Raw genomic sequence first — 19424 nt, 5'->3', positions numbered from 1 at the left:
TAACGGGGTTTGGAGTGAATCAGAATTGCTGTTGGAATGGTATTTTGCATTGTAGTAACTAAGGAATACAGCTCATGTTCAAAGCCTAAGGAAAATATTTGGCAGATCCAAGATTAAGGCAAACATGCATTGAATGCAAATTTGGATCCAGGCGCTTGGGTCTTCAGAAAGTAGCAAGTTGACCAGCAAATGTTAGCAGGTAGAAAAACATACTTATAAGGAGAAATTCAGAATGTAGTTGTTTTTCCTGCTAAAACCACAGAAAGAAAAGGAAGGGCTGTGAAGGGAAGACAGGAGAGTTACTATAGTGCAGAAGGAGATGCCAGATCCTGGCCAGCCACCAGGACAAAGGCAGCAGTGGGTTCCTAGTGTCAGGTCCTAGAAGAGGTAAAGGCCTCACTCCTGGTGCTGGGTTTGAAGAAGAGGTTTTACTGGTTATTTTATAAGAAGAATTAGTGCAAGAGGTAACAAACTGCTCCCGTTTTGTGGGTGTCCAACTCATCCTCTAAATAAAAGCTTTCCAAAACGCCATGTTGGGTATCAATTTATATTAGGTTTTTAAAGTAAAACCACTATCAATTTGTTTTTAAGAAGGAATTGTTTGATAGGAAAAGTCTAATTGGCTAGAAAAGCTGGCTTGTTTTATTTAATTCTCACAACAACTCCACTTGACCCTTCCGAATTCACTTTACGGATGAAGAAAGTGATGCTCAGGAGGTGATGTCAGCTGCCACAGTAGCCCAGTCGATCAGCAGCAGCACCAGGCCCCCACCTGCTTCAGCCCATGGGCTTTCTGTGTGGCTGCTCTGGGATCCTGATAGGTCATTTGTTTGATGCTTTTGCTTCACCAGAGTGATCATTTCATGTTTAGTTTCATGACTAGGAACTGGCTTCAAAAACAACTTCTAATGAGTCAGAAACAGCCAAAATGGCAAGGACGGAAAAACTCCATGGGTCAGTAGAATCATAAAGTGGGGGGGTGCGTGTATCTGTCTCTGTCTCTCATTCTCTCCCCCTTCCTTTGCTTCCCTTTTCCCCTTCTCTCTTCCTCACATTCCCTCTCTTTCTTTCTCTTCTCTCTGTTCTTCCCGTTCTCCCATTCTTGCTCTTTCTTAAGTCCTATTAACAGCTTCATCTATATGGCATCATTTTTACTTGTCAGCATCTGCTTTGGCTTATTCTTAGTCATTGTGCTTATCTTTTCCATTGGAGGATGGCCCGATCAATCCTTTTCCATTCTGTCAAAATGGGACAGTGGCAGTTTAATGACTGAGTCTGTGAATGAACTGGCTAATACCAAGTAACAGAGCAACAGATAAATACACTTTAGATCCTTAATCCTAGGCAAGGAAAACAAGGAGACTCAGCCCTTCCTGCACTCCAGAAAGAAGGGCTCAGTCTCAGCAGAGCAGCAGGAAGCACAGCTGTGGGGAAACCCAGGGTATATTTAGTGTGGCCCCATTTGAGCTGGGCAGGTCCCGGCAAAGCATCCCTTGTCATTTGTGTGCCATGGCCAGTGTGTATCCTCCCAAGATGAAGAAGGCTCGGGCTCTCTGAGACAAACTTGCCACCGGGGGCCTCTTGCCTCCGACCCTGGTCCTTAAACCAGGATGATGCTAGAAGGAGGCCAAGGACAAGCAGAGAGGAGTGACTCCCAGGGTAATGGGTAGCTCTGGACATGAATATGAATGATGACAGAAAGCTCCTCGCAGAATTGAGACCTGCCTCTGCTCCCAGAACAGTCAAGGGAAAGTACTCAGACCAGGACCCCGCCAGCAGCATCCCCCTCCTTGTGGGGCATCACAGCCCCAGGACCTTAGGACAGGCGAGCTTCTTTCTCTGAGTCTCAGCTCCCTCCACTGTAAGACAGACACAATCTGCCCAATATTTCTGAGATGTTGAGGATAACACTGAATGAGCTGTGAACATCTTTTAGAATCCTGGAGCGCTGGGCTTTATAAGGAATCATCGTTACGTGAAAGTTCTGGTTTGGGGGGTTTTTCTCATTGTAGTTATTATCAGGTTGAATTTCCACAACCAAAGGAGTCAGTTGGGTTGGGAAAGTCAGAAAACATTGATTTTTATACTTCTTATGTGCCATGTATTGTTCTAGCTGTTTTATATGTTATTTTTTAATCATCTAAAACCCTGCAATATTACCACGCATTAAACTGATGATGTAGACATCATACTTTTCAGTATTATGTTGCCATAAGTTTGGAGGAGAGAACACCGAGGCTTGCTTTGGGAAGGTTGCTTCAGATCACACAGCCAGGGCCATGAGTTAAGAATGTCAGTTTCCATCTGTCCCTTCGTATTTTACCTAAGTCCACAGAAGAGTGAGCAGAAACTGAGAGTCTAGAGGCCAGAGATGAGCCAGAATAATTTGTTTGGCTTTGGAATGAATTGAAATACACACACACACACACACACACACACACACACACACGTGTTGCCTTTTTCACCTGGCTTGTCTCTGTTCTGCTTTAGTTTTTCTCAGTTGTCAAGGATCTAGGATGTGGGTCAGCTGACAGTGTGTTTGTCCTGGAGCGGTCACCATGGGCACCGTTGGAGGAGACGGGTTCCCTTTGAAGAGACGCCTACGTAACATCCCGGCCTTGTCGTCAGAAGGCTCTGGGTCTGCCCACACTGGCCCCATGATGTTAGCCAAGTCACTTCCCCTTAATTAAGTCTCTCCTTGTCTCTGCACCAGTACAGTGGAATGGTGAGTTGGAACTGGGTCCCACCTTGCCTGTCTGAGAACAGGCTCGTTCTGAACATTCACTCCCAATCATTTCCATCTTCCGTTCATTCTTGCTGTAGGGCTTTGGGGAACAAAACACAGGGCCAGAGGCAATGAGTGACACCAGAACTAAATATCGGCGGTTCCTCCCAAGTTCACTCACTCATCTCCTGGAGGGGGTGCAATGAAAGCTTGTCCTCAATTTACTTTGAGATATATCCCATGATATTTTTAAGCAATGCATTTGTATTCCTAACAGTATTTGCCTCAGGTCCTATAAAAATGAGTGCATAATCCTTGGGTGAAGTCCAGACTCCATTGGTTCTTTGGCTGCTGATAAACCCATCAAGTAATTGAGCCCAAGTGGATAAGTGTGAGTCAGTTCTCATGCCAGCCTCATACAAATGTTCTCATTGATAGTGAATGGTTGTACAAAGTATTTTTACCTATTATCTCTTTAAAACTACCCAAAGTCCTGTGATGATACCACGACTCCCCCCAGAGACCGATGAGGAAGTGGGGCTTCAGACGGAGGCAGACACTTACCTGAGGCCGGGATCCCCTCCACAGCTGCAGGTGGAACCAGTGAGCTGCCAGGTGGGAGGCAGCTCCCAGGCCACCCTTTCATGCATACTTCTGAGCTCCCAGGGGAGGGAGGGGCAGATAGGCTTTTAGTCCGCAATGGCTGAGACCCACAGGGTGACTTGGCTTTGCCAAACCCCCAGGAAACAGGGGCGGTGGGAAGAACCAAGAGAAGGTGGGGTTGAAGAGGAGACTGCCACAGGTTTAAAGGGGAGTGCGCTGGAATTGGTGACGTTCCCGTAGCATCTAAGAATTTGAGCCCATCTGCATGAAGCTCTGTAAGGCTGGGGACTCGCTGAGATTGCAGAGAGGCAGGAACAGGGAGTGCTGTGGAAAGACAAAAACATTTTGTCCTTGAGCCTTCTCAGTCTGTGCAAGACAGGAAATTCCTCAACTCTCCCGAGGCAGCCAGCTCTCCTGACTGCTGCAGCCTAGTGAGAGAAACGAGATAGATCTATGTATTTCCAGTCCTGTGTCCCCAAGCCCACTCCTGGAGCTTCTGCCAAGGCCCCTGGTAGCCCTCTGTCAAAGGCTGCAATGCTGAGTCAGGAGCACTGGAGAGCAGCAAGGGCCTGAGAGCCCCATCTTTGAAGGGGACCGTTGGGGGTTACCTGCTCTCACACTCAGGCTCCATGCCCTTCAATTGCACCTGCTTTGGGGTTTTCCTCCAGCCTCCTGGACCTTCCCAGCTTCTCCCCATCAAGGTTCCCAGAGGTTGGGCTAGGAGAGTTCTACAGTAGGCCTGCTTTCATTTTCCATGGCAGTGGATAAAAATTCAGTGGCAACTTTGGAGGCGACACCTGCCCAGATACATTATATACCCTGGAAACCTCCCCATGGTTCCGCTTCCTGAAGAAAGTCTAGTATTTGTGGTCCTGTGTTGATAAAAACCCAAAATGCCGGCTGTCCTTTCCCCAGAAACTTAGGGTTTAAGTTAGAGATATCCTAACCCTCCCCTTCTCAACAGTTGCACCTGCCAAAAACAAAAACAAAAAACGCGAAAACGGCATTACTAAAAGTCAAGCTGCCTGGCTCACAGGACCAAGAGAGAGACCAGACGCTGGGCAGCCATGGCTTGTCCTGCACCAGGATTGTCCCCTGTGAGACGCGGATGGCAGGGCCAGCCACTCTGCAGCCCCCTCCCCTTCAGCTCCTGTGAGGCGGGGATTCCAAGAATGAGGAAAGGCTGTTCACCCACCTCCACAAGAAACTGAATGTGAATGAGGGGCCAGGCCTCTCACCCTCCTCCTTGACTTGCCGACACACTCCCTCTTTCAGAGAAATTGATTTTTTCTCCTAGTTTTTATTGAGGTATTATTGATGTACAATAAACTACGTAGACTTAAGTTGTCTAATTTGTTAAGTTTTGCCGTATGTACACACATGAAACCTTTGCCATGATTTTTTAAAGTGAAATTCTCATTGTCCCCAAATGTTTCCTCATGCCACTTTATAATCCAACCCCCCGTCCTCTGCCCTACACCACTACTGACCTGCTTTCTGTCACTGGACTTCGCATTTTCTAGAATTTTATATAAATGGAGTCATCCAATATGTACTCTCTCTTTGTCTGGCTTCTTCCTTTTTTTGTTTGTTTGTTTGTTTTTGCTTTTGAGACAGAGTCTTGCTCTGTCTCCCAGGCTGGAGTGCAGTGGTGTGATCATAGCTCACTGCAGTCTCAACCTCCCAGGCTCAAGTGATCCTCCCACCTCAGCCTCCTGAGTAGCTGGTCCTACAGCTTGGTGTCTTTCATTCAACATAATTATTGTGAGATTCATCCCTGCTGTGGTGCCCTCAGTAGTTCATTCTTTTTTGTTGCTGAGTAATATTCCATTGTGTGGATATATCACAATTTGTTTTACTCACCTGTTAATGGACATTTGGGTCATTTCTAGTTTGCAGCTGTTGTGAATGAAGCTGCTCTGAAAGTTTGCGTACAAGACTTTGTATGGATATGTGCTTGCATTTCTCTTGGGGACATACCCAGGAGTAGCACGACTAGATCCTAAGGGAAGTATATGTTTAACTTTTTAAGAAACTGCCAGACTGTTTTCAGGAGGTTCTGTACCACCTGCCATGTATGAGAGTTGCAAGTTGCTCCACATCCTTGTCAAGACCAACTCTTGGGATGTGATGTCTTTTTATTTTTAGCCATTTTAATGAGTGTAGTGTCTGGCTTTTGTGAGGTGCTTAAAACCTCCTAGGATGGGAATGGAGCACCATATAATTATAGAAAGTGACAAAGAAGCTCTTCAGTTCTGTCTTATGAGAGACACCAAGATGTGCTGTTAAGTTAAAAAGATGCCAACTATTTTGTATAACGTGCTTTCATTTACTTTTTAAGAAGAAAATAAAATGCCTGTTTGCTTCCATATGTTACACACGTAGATCATCTCTGGCAAGATGAACAAGAAACTGAAAACTCGTTGCCTCTGAGGACAGATCACTGGTGGCTGGGGGATGGGGTGGGAGGGAGACTTGCCATACTCTTTGGTACCTTTTGAATTTTGTATGTGAGTGTATCATTTATTTGAAAAACAAAAAAAATGTTTTAAAAACTCACAAACTTATAGGAACTCATTGTTCATTCCTGGCTATCAGGCAAGAACATTTTCATTGCCAAGCAGAGAAATGGGAGGCATCTTGTTCCTAATGATCTCTAGGAACTCTTAACACTCTTTATCTGTTAGCTGCCAGTTTCTGGTGGGAACCTGAGCATCAACATAGTCATGTACCAAGTGGTCATTTAGTCTGTGTTTGTTGAATGAATGCATGAATGTTCACCCCACGTTCTGTTTTCTACCACACAGAAAAGAAGAGTAGCGGGAAGAGCGAGTACCTTCTGCCTGTGGCTCCCAGCAAGCCCACTGCACCCATCTTCCTGCAGGGCCTCTCTGATCTCAAAGTCATGGATGGAAGCCAGGTCACTATGATGGCCCAAGTGTCAGGTCTGTCTCTGCAGCTGTCTCCTGGGGATTAACATGAAAATGGTCTTGGTTGCAATGAGTATTGCTCTCTGAGGACACGCTCAGATCCTTGATCCACCAGAAAATCAGATGGGACCATCAGGTGATGGACTCAAAGAAATGGAGACTCTTGTCCTCTGTTTTCTGCCTTCTCTGGGTAGGATTTTCTGGTTTCATGATTAAGTGGTCCAGAGGAAGAAGATGGCCATAGAGCTAGAGCAGTGAGAGATTAATTTGAAAATATAGCGTGGCCAGTGTAGCTGGAAGGTTTTGAAGACTGGTACAAAACCAAATTACGTGAGAACTTCCCAAATCTCAGAAGATGTTTTCTCAGTTGCTCTATTCAAATTTTAAGGTGAGATGATAGTGCAGAGGTTCTTCTAAAACAGAGGCAGGGAAACAAGAGCATGTGATTAGTATCCTGGTCTGAGACATCACAGTCCTTGCTAGAGATGAGTGAGAGAAGCCCAGAGAAGATCCTGGCACATTGCTCATGGCTGAGGAGCCAGAGTTTTCCACTGAGTGCATAACTGGTAATTGGCCACTGATCAGTGCCTCTGACACTCTGAAGGTTGCTTTCCTAGTTTTTTAGTCCCTCTTGAGCTGCATAAGCAAAACAGATGGGCCGTCAGAGATCCTGTGGACTTGCCCTTTTAGGGATGCTTGGATGGACTCCCTGCTCCTGTGTGCTAGAAGCTACCCTTTGATGGTCCTAGGCAGAGGGCTGGGTCCCCTCCCCTGTCCACACTCACCGTGCTGCACACTGAGTCCTTGAGTTGAAAGAGATTGGAGGCGCTCTGCACCTGCCTCCAGGCATTTGATGTCTAACCCATTGCAGACATGCCATGCCCTCTCCTGAACCTCTCCAGGGCCTGGTGTCACAAAGCCTGCCTCAGCAGCCTCCTCCAGGGCCCTTGCTCCTTTGAAGCAGAGCCTAATGGCTCAGCTCTTATATCAGAGGAAAGCCTCACAGATGCCCATGGTTTTATGCTCCAACAAATTCGCAGAAACTACCCAGAAATGTAGACCAGTAAAAACTGAAAATGCTATCCATCAAGAGCCATGTTTGGAAATCCTGCTCAAGCTGGTGCCTATCTTTACCCTGGGATGACATTTTGTGTGACAGAAAAATGAAATGCTACCTGAGGTCTCTCTCTGCGGAAAATTTGCAAGGGAGTTACCATGAAGGTACCATTGTCTAGATGTGGGTGTACCATGTGAAGCAGCGCAGAGCAGAAAACACATTCAGTTTCAACCCAGGAGTCCAGCCACCACTTAGGATTATTAAGCAGCTTGAATTCTAATTTTAAAAACTATTCTTCTTGGGTTTTCTGTTTCATCTCTGAAATCATATTTTCACTCCTCGATTTTCAGTATTTTCCCCAAATCTTATGTTAAATAATTCTGATGAGCATGTATGGGGTGTTTTCTTTGTGCCAGATGCTGTTCTAATCTGCTGTCCTAATGGGCTGCTAAGGGAGGTTTGGTTGACTCATTTCATCCTCCCAACAAACCCACGAGGTAGATCCTGTTCGAATTCCTATTTTACTGATGGGGAAGTGGAAGCATAGAGAGTTGTTGGAGTGTTTCATCCAATATCATTGTATTCAGTGCAGAGTTGCTGCATGGCGGGGGAGGACCTCCCTAACCAGTCCCCCTTCCCCTCCTCCTAGTTCAGGGAATCCACCCCCTGAAGTCATCTGGCTGCACAATGGGAATGAGATCCAAGGGTCAGAGGACTTCCATTTTGAACAGAGAGGCACTCAGCACAGCCTTTGTATCCAGGAAGTGTTCCTGGAGGACACGGGCACATACACCTGCGAGGCCTGGAACAGCGCTGGAGAGGTCCACACCCAGGCCATGCTCATGGTACAAGGTGAGGCTGACCCACTCAGAGCGAGTGGGAAGGAGATGCTGCTGCAGCCTCTCCAAAAGTGATTTGGAGGCAAGGAAACCACATGAGGCTACTTTGTTCCCACTGTGGGCCCTCTCCTCCCTCAGTCCCACCCCAGCCCCAGAGGCCAGCTCCCTGTCCAACATCACAAGGTCTGACTGAGTGGGGCTGCCCTTCCCAGCTTTCTGAAGTCCCTGCCCTCTCTGGGTTACTGGTGCCAAGGTGTATAGAGTACTAAGAGGGAAATCTGTAATACACTTAACAATTTGGCAGTGATAGCTTTTGAGGTGAGTTATGGGCTTAACAGGGTCCTTGCCATTAGATAACATATTTAAGAGGAGAGGCAAGTTAAGCACACATAAAGTGAGTGACAACTCTTAATCACACGCATTGGATACAGATCATTAGCACCTGGCTCGGTGCCCCTGTGCCTTCTGGGCTACCTCCCCTTACGTTGGATATACAGTCATGTTAATATTATCCTCTGAGAATGTATCCGAGATGGATATGCCATGAGAAGGGTGTGCTGCATTTGTGTATCCAATCACAGTGATTTCTGGACAAGCTGTTACTTGGGTGACATGCTATCTTCCCATCCTTCACCTCCATGGAGAATTGAGTGGACACTGCCTGCTGAGGGGCCTCCCTGTTTAGCTCTGCCCTTTGCCAACTTCCAGAGCCTCACGATGGCACCCAGCCCTGGTTCATCAGTAAGCCTCGCTCAGTGACAGCCTCCCTGGGCCAGAGTGTCCTCATCTCCTGCGCCATAGCTGGTGACCCCTTTCCTACCGTGCACTGGCTCCGAGATGGCAAAGCCCTCTGCAAAGACACTGGCCACTTCGAGGTGCTTCAGAATGAGGACGTGTTCACCCTGGTTCTAAAGAAGGTGCAGCCCTGGCATGCCAGCCAGTATGAGATCTTGCTCAAGTGAGTCTGCATGTCCGGCCAGCCTCCCTTAACCCTTCCCTCCAAATTCCTAGCTCCCCTAACCTGGGTCTGGGCAGCCAGAAGAAGCACAAACCCATGTGGGGTTTGGACTTCCAGGTAAAGCAAATGCGGGCTCAGTGCTGCTCACAAGCTTTTGCTTCTTCCACTTCAGTATAGCAAGTGTTCATTAAAACCTTCCCTTTTGAGCTTAGTTCCCCAGAATCCTGTCTTGTTACATCTCTGTTCCCCCATTATATGGTGTATGGTGAGTATGAAGGAAGGAGGAATGGATCAAAGTTGGAAAAGCAGGGGGATAGAAGGAATGCATTTGTTATCTATTGCTGTGTAACAAATTACCCTGAAATTTAGCAGCTTGAAACATTTATCATCTCCCAGCTGGGAATTTGGAAGCAGCTTAACTGGATGATTTTGAAGTTTCAGTCAAGATGTCGGCAGGGGCTGCAGTCTCTGAAGGCCTGACTGACACTGGAGGATCCGCTTCCAAGGCTCACTCCCGTGACTGTGGCAGGAGGCCTCGGCTCCTCACTGGTTGTAGTGGGAGGCCTCGGCTCCTCACTGGTTGTAGGTGGGAGGCCTCGGCTCCTCACTGGTTGTAGTGGGAGGACTCGGCTCCTCACTGGTTGTAAGTGGGAGGCCTCAGCTCCTCACTGGTTGTAGTGGGAGGACTCGGCTCCTCACTGGTTGTAAGTGGGAGGCCTCAGCTCCTCACTGGTTGTAGTGGGAGGACTCAGCTCCTCATTGGTTGTAGTGGGAGGACTCAGCTCCTCACTGGTTGTAGTGGGAGGCCTCAGCTCCTCACTGGTTGTAGGTGGGAGGCCTCGGCTCCTCACTGGTTGTAGTGGGAGGCCTCAGCTCCTCACTGGTTGTAGTGGGAGGACTCAGCTCCTCACTGGTTGTAGTGGGAGGACTCAGCTCCTCACTGGTTGTAGTGGGAGGCCTCAGCTCCTCACTGGTTGTAGTGGGAGGCCTCAGCTCCTCATTGGTTGTAGTGGGAGGACTCGGCTCCTCACTGGTTGTAGTGGGAGGCCTCGGCTCCTCACTGGTTGTAGGTGGGAGGCCTCCGCTCCTCACTGGTTGTAGATGGGAGGCCTCAGCTCCTCACTGGTTGTAGGTGGGAGGCCTCGGCTCCTCACTGGCTGTTGGTGGGAGGACTCAGCTCCTTGCCTTGTGGACCTCTCCGTGGGGCTGCTTGAGTGTCTTTTTAGCATGGCAGCTGGCTTTCCCAGAGCCAGTGATCGAAGAGGGAGCCCAGGTCGGAGCTTGCAGTGTCTTTTAAGACCTACCCTTGGAAGCCACACGCCATCACTTCCGACTTTGTTAGAAGTGAGTCACTAAGTACAGCCCATACTCAAGGAGAGGTAAATTCAGTTCCACCTCTTGGAGAGAAGAATTGGCAGACATTTTAAAACTACCACAGGGAGGTTACCTTTCCCCATTGCTTTTTTCTCTCCTTTTCAAGGTCTTGCTAGGTTACATGGGAAGGTCAGCTCCATGAGGCACACTGCTACATTTCCAGGCCTAGAACAGTGGCCCATAGTCGACATTGGGCAGCTATTTATTAGATGAATGTGATTCAGAAATGCTCTTTTACCTTGGAAATGACCTGTCTCTTAAAATCCTATGCCAGCCCTGGATTGATGGAGACAGAATGCCTTCTGTGGGTCCTGGGGTTGGTGTAAGCATCGAAGAAGAGCATTTGTTTGCACCTAACCTACAAATAGGAGGTTGTGCCACATCCTGAGGATGGTTAGACCTGTCCTGGCCCGGGTGCCTGACCATTCTGCAAGGGGCTTTCTCGCCTGTACTTTATCATCTCCCCATGCTGAGCCCATCATGTTCACAGCTCTGAGCTACAAATAGGCTCTAGAGCTAAACGCCAAGGCTACTGCAAAACCCAATATGTACCCCATCCCCTTAGGTCCTTTGTGACCATGTGCTTTATACCTGTATCAGTTATCTTTTGCTGCATAACAAACCACCCCAATACTTAATAACTATTAAAAATAGCTAGTTTTTTTAAGCAGTTTTATTATTTCTTAGGAGTCTTTGGGTCTCCTAGAAAGTTCTGCTGATTTAGGCAAGGCTAATCTCAGCTGAGCTCAATGACGTGTCTGTTGCGGTCAAGTGATGGGATACTTGTGAGCTGCTGGTCACCCTACTATTATTAGCAGTACACTCAGAACACATCAACTGCCTTTGCATTATGCTTGAACTAGTTATTACCAGGAAGGCCACTCTGCCTCCAAAATGGGGAGAAGGTACACGCTTACCCCCTAGGTCAGTACAAAGAATGGAAACCGATGATGTGTAAAAATACCTGCTGATGATCTCATCAGTATAGAAGGAGTAGCACTTTGAGATAATACTTATATTACTCAAGCCAGACATCTTAGAGGAGAGGAGCTTGTTTGGGGATTTTGATGGAAAAGGAAGGCTGAGTCTTGGCAAATGTGATAAGGCTGAGCTGTTGAGTAGGCCAAGCAAGAAAGGGGGGGTGGGGGCAGAGCCAAGCAAAGAGCTGTGGGAAGTTTGCTAGGCCAGAGAGGTGGCGTGCACCAGGAGGTTGGCAGGCAGATTGTCTGGGGCCAGCTGGGGACAGTCATAAAATTTAGACTGTCCCGGCCGGGCGCGGTGGCTCATGCCTGTAATCCCAGCACTTTGGGAGGCTGAGACGGGTGGATCACGAGGTCAGGAGATCGAGATCGTCCTGGCTAACATGGTGAAACCCAGTCTCTACTAAAAATACAAAAAATTAGCCTGGCGTGGTGACAGGTGCCTGTAGTCCCAGCTACTCGGGAGGCTGAGGCAGGAGAATGGCCTGAACCTGGGAGGCAGAGCTTGCAGTGAGCTGAGATCGCGCCACTGCACTCCAGCCTGGGCAACAGAGCGAGACTCCGTCTCAAAAAAAAAAAAAAAAAATTTTGATTGTCCCAGCTGGAAGGGGCTTCAGAAGTTATCTAGCCTCATCATCATTTAATAACGGGGGACACTGAGGTCTCAGGGTCATGGACTACTCGTTGCCACCCAAAGGCAAGTAACAGAGCCCAAGTTCAAGCCCTCATCTTTTGACTTAAATCAGATGCTCTTCCATTCCTTATGGCTCTGCATGGGGAGTTTCTCCCAAGTGCACAGGAAACTGGAAGGACCTGGGAAACCACACTAGAGCCTCCAGCCTGCAGCCTTTGCCTCTTTTTCTTCCCCAAAGTCCAGCCTCTTCATTCCTTTCAGAGGCCACTGCCCTGGCCTTGGCTTTGTCCCCACCTGAGAAGAAGCAAGTAAGTGGAGAGTTTCCTGAGGGTACATGGCAGGCCTGCCAGAGACCTCGCTCCTCCAGTGACCTAGACCTAGAGCAGGGTGCCTTTCGAGGGGAATGACTGGATGGCTGGGAGGGAGCCAGGGGTCTGGTGTACAGGGGCAAAGGGGTGGGCAGATCCTGCCTGTCCCTGCTAGGGTTGTGAGGCAGGTATGAGTGGGGGTGGGTAGTTTCTGCCTCTCTTCCCTTCCTAGCTCTTGTCTACTGTACCAAAAAGGGAAATGACAAAAAGTCAGCTCAAAATTCCAGCTGGAATACTTGAAACACTTGATACTTGCCAGGAAATTAGTTATTTAAACTGATTTTTCCATATAAAACCATCCAAGAGGTAGATGATTCAGGGTGGGACAGGATCCAAGGCTTTGTAACCAAGGAGTGGGACTCTTATTCAGGGCTTAGTAAGCCGAAGCAAAAGGACTCTGTTTGTGAAAGGTTCAGTATATAGGATGATAGCCCCATATGCTCTGCGGCAGCTCCTGGGATGGGGCCTCATCTTCAGCCCCAGTCCTGATTTTGTAACTGGGCATGTGCAGATGTCAAATATGGCCCCAAGACCCTGTTCCAGCAGCTTAGGTGATCTGACATGTGGGTCCCAGGCAGGAGGCCACTATGAACTTTGTAGGCTGCAAATGAACCCATGATTTGTCTTTAAGGCCCAGCAGAGATTTAAGTGTATGGCTGTAGGAATGGTTACCACTAGATCACCCTCACCACCGGATGTTCCACTTAATGGGTCAGCCTTAGTATCCCAAGTCCTCCACCTTCCTCTGACTCCTTAGACTGCTGGGTGCCACAGGGTAAGGCCTGGGGCTGGATTGGGCAGGAGCCCTTGAGAAGCTTATCTGAGTCTGTGCTCCCCACCTTGAGCACAGGTCACGGAAAGTGACAGAAACCCTTACCTGCTTCCCCCATGGGGAGATATGGCTTACTCCAGCTTGGAGCACAGGGCTGGCCACCACCAAAGCCTCTGAGGAGTTCAGCTGGGGTAAAGCAGCCATCTGGGCAGTGTCTGCTCCTGATGTTTGCATCTGGGCTGTGTTCTACTGGTGACAGGAGGACACTCTGCTGAGGAGATGCTGAAAGGGCTGCCAGGCAAACACAGCTCTTGGGCATCTCATCTTCCTGCTCCATGTCAACCCAGGCACCACAAGGCTGTGCTTAAAAGTAGTAAAAGAGTGGCCTGACACTGGCCAGCAGCCTGGCAGAAGCAGGGTGACCTCACATGGTTATTCTACAAGCTCACCCAAAGCCCATAAGCCTTTTTGAGTGTTGAGAACTTGGGGCACGCTGAGGACCTCTTTGTCTTCCCAGGGCCTGGCACCCATAAGGTTTCTAATTGCTGTTTGTTGAGCAAAGGAACACCCTGAACTCAAAATTCTCCAGACTTCAGACTCCCTGCACCTTGAATCTGTGCCCTCTGAAAGCCTGAGCATTGAGGAGGGTGGCTGGGAGGGGACAGGCTATGGGATGCATGGCCAGGGTGGAGAAAGAAGTGAAAGAGCTAAGGCAGTCAGGAAGGTACCTGCACCAGCACAGCCTGGGACAGTACGAGGGCACTGGGGAGAAGGACAAAGGAGGGGAGCCCAGCAGGCGAGGGGAACCCAGCAGGCGAGGGGGGGATGGAGGATAGCAATGATTGGCTTCTCCTTGCTTCAAATGGGTGCCAGCACTCAAGGGTGAGCAGCGCCCCAGAGCCCCTGAGAATCCTGGGCCAGGCCATGGGCTGTCAGTGTCTGTCCACTGGGAGGGAGGCCAGGCAGAGTGAGGTGGAGACCCACACACACCAGCAGAATGCACAAGAATGCATGCTCAGATGCCTGTCCAGGTGGGTGTAACTCATATGTGCACATATTCCCAAACACGGACCTCCAGGTGCAGATGCCTGCCAGCTAGACCAGTATATGTGTGCATCATGTATATGGTTGATATCTACATATGTGCATGGACACACACATGTCCCAGACCAGATTTGTACTGATAAGCACAGTAGGGTGGGGTGCAAAGGTCATAGGGTCACAGATCCCAACCCCTCCCTCCACTAGCAAACTCTGTGAGTTTAGGCAAATTACTTAAACTTGACCTTTAGTATTATTATTTTTTAATAGAGGTGAGGTCTTGCTATGTTGCCCAGGTTGGTGTCAAACTCATGAGCTCAAGCATTCCTCCCACTTCAGCCTCCCAAAGTGCTGGGATTACAGGCGTGAACCACTGCGCCTGGACTACTTTACCTTTATAAGCCTTATTTTTCTTACCTTATAAAAACAGTGCTGACTCTAATCTCACAGAGCTGTTCTAAGACTAAATGAGATGGCTCATGTAAAGAATCTGTCACAGAGCTTGGCACATCTGCTATTGGGTCTGAGTGCTAGTGAGACGGCCACATCCAGGGGTATGAGTGGGAGCACCGTTGTCAGAGACCCTGAGGGTCCCACCCCAGAGTCCCCTTTGCTTATCTTTAAATTGGGAATGGCAGTACTCTATACCTCTCTGGCATGCTGTGGATATCAAGAAAGAACTGCCTGTGGGTGTCATGAAAGCTGGAGGGTGCTGTATGAAATGTAGTTGTTATAACCATCACTTGTCACCTCTGGCTCGCAGACCTGCCTCCACCCCTTCCCCTAGCCTGAGCACAACCTTCTTGGCTGGTCAGAGCTCAGAAATGCCAGCAGGTGGCAGCCTTATGGGGTTGGAGGGACAATCTGCTGCAAATCCACTGCACTGTAGCCAGGCAGGGTACAGCCCCTCCCCTGAGCAGAGAGCCTGAGCCTCTGTGCACCAGCAGGAGACTGACCAGGTTTATGGACACGAAGAATCCAGAGCCCTCCCCAACTGAAGGAAGAAGAGAAAGGGCCACTCATGTAGGAAAATACTTGTTGGGTTTTTAACACAAAAAGTTCTGATCTGAGAGCATTATCAATGAGTGGGGGTTGAGGGTGCTTCCATTCCCGAGCAAGAGAGGGAAACGAACTACTTCTGTGTTAAGGGATCATGGAGTCAGAGTCAAGGTCACTGGGCAGGCCCACCACCAGGGCCTATCTGTCTAGACTGAGCTGCTCCATCACAGTCCCTAGAAGTGTTAGCCTTTCTCCTTCCCCTTTTATTAGCTGATTGATTGATTGATTATATTATATACTTACAGAAAAGTATTCCTACTTCTGGATGCCTGCCTTAGCTGTTGTTCAGAGATTCTTTTTTTCTTCTTCTTTTTAAATAAGAGCTGAGAAAATAAAGGGTGACCACAGAGTGAGAGGGTCCTGCCCTAAATCTAAGGCTGGGGTGAATATCACAGCCAAGCTGGCGACTTCCATCTTCCCCGGTGGCCAGTAGCCTGCGAGCAAATCCACACTGAACAGACCCTTTGTCCAGAGGGCCTCTTGATCTTTATTGATCTTTGGAATTCCTCAGGAACTGGGTTGGCAAATGCAGTTGCCAGATGTCACTGATGCTAGAGAACAGCTCTGCCAAAGCCCTCCTGCAGTGAGTGCCCCCAGGAGCTGCCCCACCAGGCTATGCTCCCATCCACACCTTCCTCCTGGCCCCGGCAGCTCCAGCCCAGCAGCCCTAGTTGTTTGTGTCCTGCAGCTGAGGCTGTCAAAGCCAGAAGGGAGAGCCTGGAAGGGGAATGAGGGAGGGAGAGCAGAGGAAGGAGGGGGTGATTTTTTTTTTTTTTTTTTTTTTTTTTTTTTGCACATACTCGTATAAGGCTACTGAAGTCATTACTGATGTAATAAACAAACTAAGCAAGTGAGCACTTCTCACCAATGTTCCCATCTATAAACACAGCCTGGCCAGCCTCCCCCCTCCCCTCCCGCTCCCCTCTACCCTCCCACCCTCAGGGATTTGCTCTCCCCTGACGTTTCTTTCTTACCCAGCCCCTTTTCCTCCTGCTACTTTCCTTTTTCCCTTCACTGGTTGCAGGGGGAGGGAGCCTGCCAGCTGTGAGGACCTCTGTGGTGGAGGAGTTGGTGCTGATGGTGGTGGTAGTGACCGCTGTGGGTCCCTGAGGCCTGGCTGGCCAGCAAGAGGGCAGGGTTGGCCAGAGGAGGAAGACGGCGAGGACGTGCGAGGGGTGCTGAAGAGGCGCGTGGAGACGAGGCAGCACACTGAGGAGGCGATCTGTCAGCAGGAGGTGGAGCAGCTGGACTTCCGAGACCTCCTGGGGAAGAAGGTGAGTACCAAGACCCTATCAGAAGACGACCTGAAGGAGATCCCAGCCGAGCAGATGGATTTCCGTGCCAACCTGCAGCGGCAAGTGAAGCCAAAGACTGTGTCCGAGGAAGAGAGGAAGGTGCACAGCCCCCAGCAGGTCGATTTCCGCTCTGTCCTGGCCAAGAAGGGGACTCCCAAGACCCCCGTGCCTGAGAAGGTGCCACTGCCAAAACCTGCCACCCCGGATTTTCGCTCAGTGCTGGGTGGCAAGAAGAAATTACCAGCAGAGAATGGTAGCAGCAATGCTGAGACCCTGAACGCCAAGGCAGTGGAAAGTTCCAAGCCCCTGAGCAATGCACAGCCTTCAGGGCCCTTGAAACCCAAGGGCCCTTGAAACTCAACGCCAAGCCTGCTGAGACCCTGAAGCCAATGGGCAACACCAAGCCTGCTGAGACCCTGAAGCCAATGGGCAACGCCAAGCCTGATGAGACCCTGAAATCTGCTAGCAAAGAAGAACTCAAGAAAGACGTTAAGAATGATGTGAACTGCAACAGAGGCCATGCAGGGACCACAGATAATGAAAAGAGATCAGAGAGCCAGGGGACAGCCCCAGCCTTCAAGGAGAAGCTGCAAGATGTTCGTGTGGCAGAGGGCAAGAAGCTGCTGCTCCAGTGCCAGGTGTCTTCTGACCCCCCAGCCACCATCACCTGGACGCTGAATGGAAAGACCCTCAAGACCACCAAGTTCATCATCCTCTCCCAGGAAGGTAAATGAGTGTGGGGGTTGGGGAAGAAGGGGCCTCTGTACCAGGGCCACTGCTCGCTCATGGAGCCTTGGTCTCGCTGACCCCTGTTAGCAGCCCATAGCCTGGGTAGGAGGGCCGTGCCCCTGTTTCCTGCTCACTCAAGGATAGGTCCCCGCTCAGGGGCCTTGGGTACATGCACCAAGGCTGGGGCTAAGGGCTAGGATCCTGGTTCTTGTGGCACATGCCCACATCTCAGCACCCATCTGGCAGAGCCCTCTCATGGCACCGCCACCTGTGGCTCCCCAGAGGAGACCTGAGCCTGAGTTAATTCCCAGCTCCAGCGTGGAGAGGGCTGTGTTCACAGGCTTGGAGGTGGGGGACACGGAGGCTGGAGCCAGGGAGGAGCTCTGAGTAAAGAGCTGTTCAGAGCCACGTCTTAGGTTTGGGGAAGGGTGTGCAGTGACCAGATGGCACGGAGCTCTGAGTTGGGGTCAACAATAACTTAAGTCTTGATAGCACTGTGGGTTTGAAGGGATCTGTTGGGAAAGCCAAAATCCCAAAACAGCCCCTACAGCACACACTCACGGGCAGACAGAGCTGCTCGCTTCCTAATTTGGATGAGACTTTTGTGGGCTGGTATTTCATATTCTTGGATGGTGGGGAGAGGAGGGGGGCCCCAAGTCCTTCCATCTGTGTGGACTTTTGGGGTCTGGAGTTTTCAGAGGGGCCAGTTTGTACTTGGAGAAGAGACGGGGGTGACACAGGAGTATTTTCTCTGGACCCTCAATTTGGTTTGAAGTGCTTTTGTAAATCCCAAGTCTGGGTGGGAGCTCCGAGGCCGGCGACCTCCATACCCGATTCTGGCAGCCAGTGGAGGGTTAGGTTGCCAGCGCAGAACAGAGTCCTGCCTGAGCCGATGCTGGTGGCTCCAGCCAGGGCAGGGTACAAAGAAGCTCCTGGGAAGTGACATTTCACCCTTGAGGGGCAGAAGGCAGCCACAGAAGAGGCCGGAGTGGACAGGTCCTGTCAAATCTGAGTCAGCTGAGGTGTCAGAGTGCTCTCCCCATGGGCTGCTCCCCTCCCTGTCCCCTGGCAGCACCCTCCCCACTCCCTCCCTCACCTTCTAACGCTCCTGCCTTCCCCTCACAAGCAGAATGGAGCATTTGAAGATCACAGGATCCCTCTCAGCCCCCAGTAAGGGTCCGTCTTCCCTCTACATCTGGGACAGCACACCTGGAGCAGCTGAGTACGTTGAATCTCAGCGCTGAAAGAGTGAAGGGAACACTGGCTGGCAGAGAGAAAAGCTAATGTGTTGACGCAGTAACTTTTCCATGTGGATGTCCTCAGATTGGCAGGGTCCTGCAGAAGTCGTCTCTTCCATCCCCCACCTCTGCTGGCTCAGCCCCCCTCCCCTGAGGCATGCGGGATTATTGGGCTGGGGTGAGACGTTCAGAGGAGCGGACGCCACAGCCTGTGCTGCCGCCCCTGTGGGGCTCTCCCACTTGGAAAGTCCTTGGTAAAACTGATTGGAAACCCTGACTGGGAGCATTTCCCAGGTTGCCCTACAGTGATCTCTCCAGGCAGGATGCAGGGTGGCATCCACCATCCTCAGGACATGTGCAGCCACACAGGCCTGCACAATGGGAGGTCTGTGGCTGCTTCAGCCTCAGGGAAACTGAGGTTAAGTCGGCTGGGAGCAGCTGCTCTAGGGCTTGCATGGGGTTTAAACCCAGAGCCAGCAACAGGCACTTACAAACAATTCACTCAGCTAAGCGATGTAAGGCAGACCCCAGGCCTGGTCTCAGAAACCCTTCTGAGCCATTAGCCACTGTCTTCTCATGCCCTGAGTGCCTGCAGTATGTTTTCCCTGCTGGTCCCTTAGTGGTAAAGAGCCTAGAGATCCTAGCCACTCCAGCCTCCCTTCCCATGGAAACCGTCCCAGAGGGAACAGTTCAGATCCAGAGCAGCAGCAGAAGAAATGATCCAAGGAAGGCTGCACACGGAGGGGAGAGAGAGACCAGGAGAGGTGGGAAGGGATTCCAGAGAGAGCCCCAAATCAAACGTAAGACATCTTCTAAATATTT

The 19424-nt window shown here is 50.0% G+C and overlaps 2 protein-coding genes and 1 long non-coding RNA gene across 7 annotated transcripts; 2 read left to right on the top strand and 1 right to left on the bottom strand.

Moving 5' to 3' along the window:
- Positions 1–533: 533 nt before the first annotated feature.
- Positions 534–16602, bottom strand: LOC134760980 (uncharacterized). 5 transcript variants are annotated; one of them, XR_010139126.1, is made up of 7 exons: positions 16315–16602; positions 15584–15663; positions 13346–13489; positions 6165–6671; positions 3290–3652; positions 2466–2825; positions 541–1238 (listed from the first exon to the last, which is right to left on the bottom strand). It is a non-coding gene; the product is annotated as an uncharacterized LOC134760980 (long non-coding RNA). The 5 variants fall into 5 exon arrangements; XR_010139128.1 differs by lacking the exon at positions 13346–13489 and having other exon boundaries at positions 534–1238; XR_010139124.1 differs by lacking the exon at positions 13346–13489 and having other exon boundaries at positions 15584–16057.
- Positions 7132–9116, top strand: LOC129058281 (myosin light chain kinase, smooth muscle-like). The gene is made up of 3 exons (XM_063722656.1): positions 7132–7313; positions 7965–8167; positions 8863–9116. Exons 1-3 carry the CDS (start codon positions 7132–7134, stop codon positions 9114–9116), a joined length of 639 nt encoding a protein of 212 aa, XP_063578726.1.
- A 346-nt stretch (positions 16603–16948) lies between the features above and the next one.
- LOC129058449 (myosin light chain kinase, smooth muscle-like) lies at positions 16949–18734 on the top strand. Its single transcript, XM_054551349.2, has 2 exons — positions 16949–17361; positions 18494–18734. The coding sequence occupies exons 1-2, from the start codon at positions 17025–17027 to the stop codon at positions 18505–18507; spliced, it is 351 nt and encodes a 116-aa protein (XP_054407324.1). The 5' UTR covers positions 16949–17024; the 3' UTR covers positions 18508–18734.
- Positions 18735–19424: the final 690 nt, after the last annotated feature.

The sequence above is a fragment of the Pongo abelii genome, chromosome 2 (assembly GCF_028885655.2).
Source record: "Pongo abelii isolate AG06213 chromosome 2, NHGRI_mPonAbe1-v2.0_pri, whole genome shotgun sequence".
NCBI classification, from domain to species: Eukaryota; Metazoa; Chordata; class Mammalia; order Primates; family Hominidae; genus Pongo; species Pongo abelii.
This window is presented reverse-complemented; position numbering and strand designations above follow the sequence as displayed.

What these genes read in the sequence shown, in the direction of transcription:
- LOC129058281 (XM_063722656.1), top strand. Translation starts at nt 7,132, where the DNA reads ATGCCATGCCCTCTCCTGAACCTCTCCAGGGCCTGGTGTCACAAAGCC. An exon ending in CGCAGAAACTACCCAGAAAT is followed by an intron (nt 7,314 to 7,964) that starts GTAGACCAGTAA and finishes CCCTCCTCCTAG; the next exon opens with TTCAGGGAATCCACCCCCTG. An exon ending in GGCCATGCTCATGGTACAAG is followed by an intron (nt 8,168 to 8,862) that starts GTGAGGCTGACC and finishes GCCAACTTCCAG; the next exon opens with AGCCTCACGATGGCACCCAG.
- LOC129058449 (XM_054551349.2), top strand. Translation starts at nt 17,025, where the DNA reads ATGGGCAACACCAAGCCTGCTGAGACCCTGAAGCCAATGGGCAACGCC.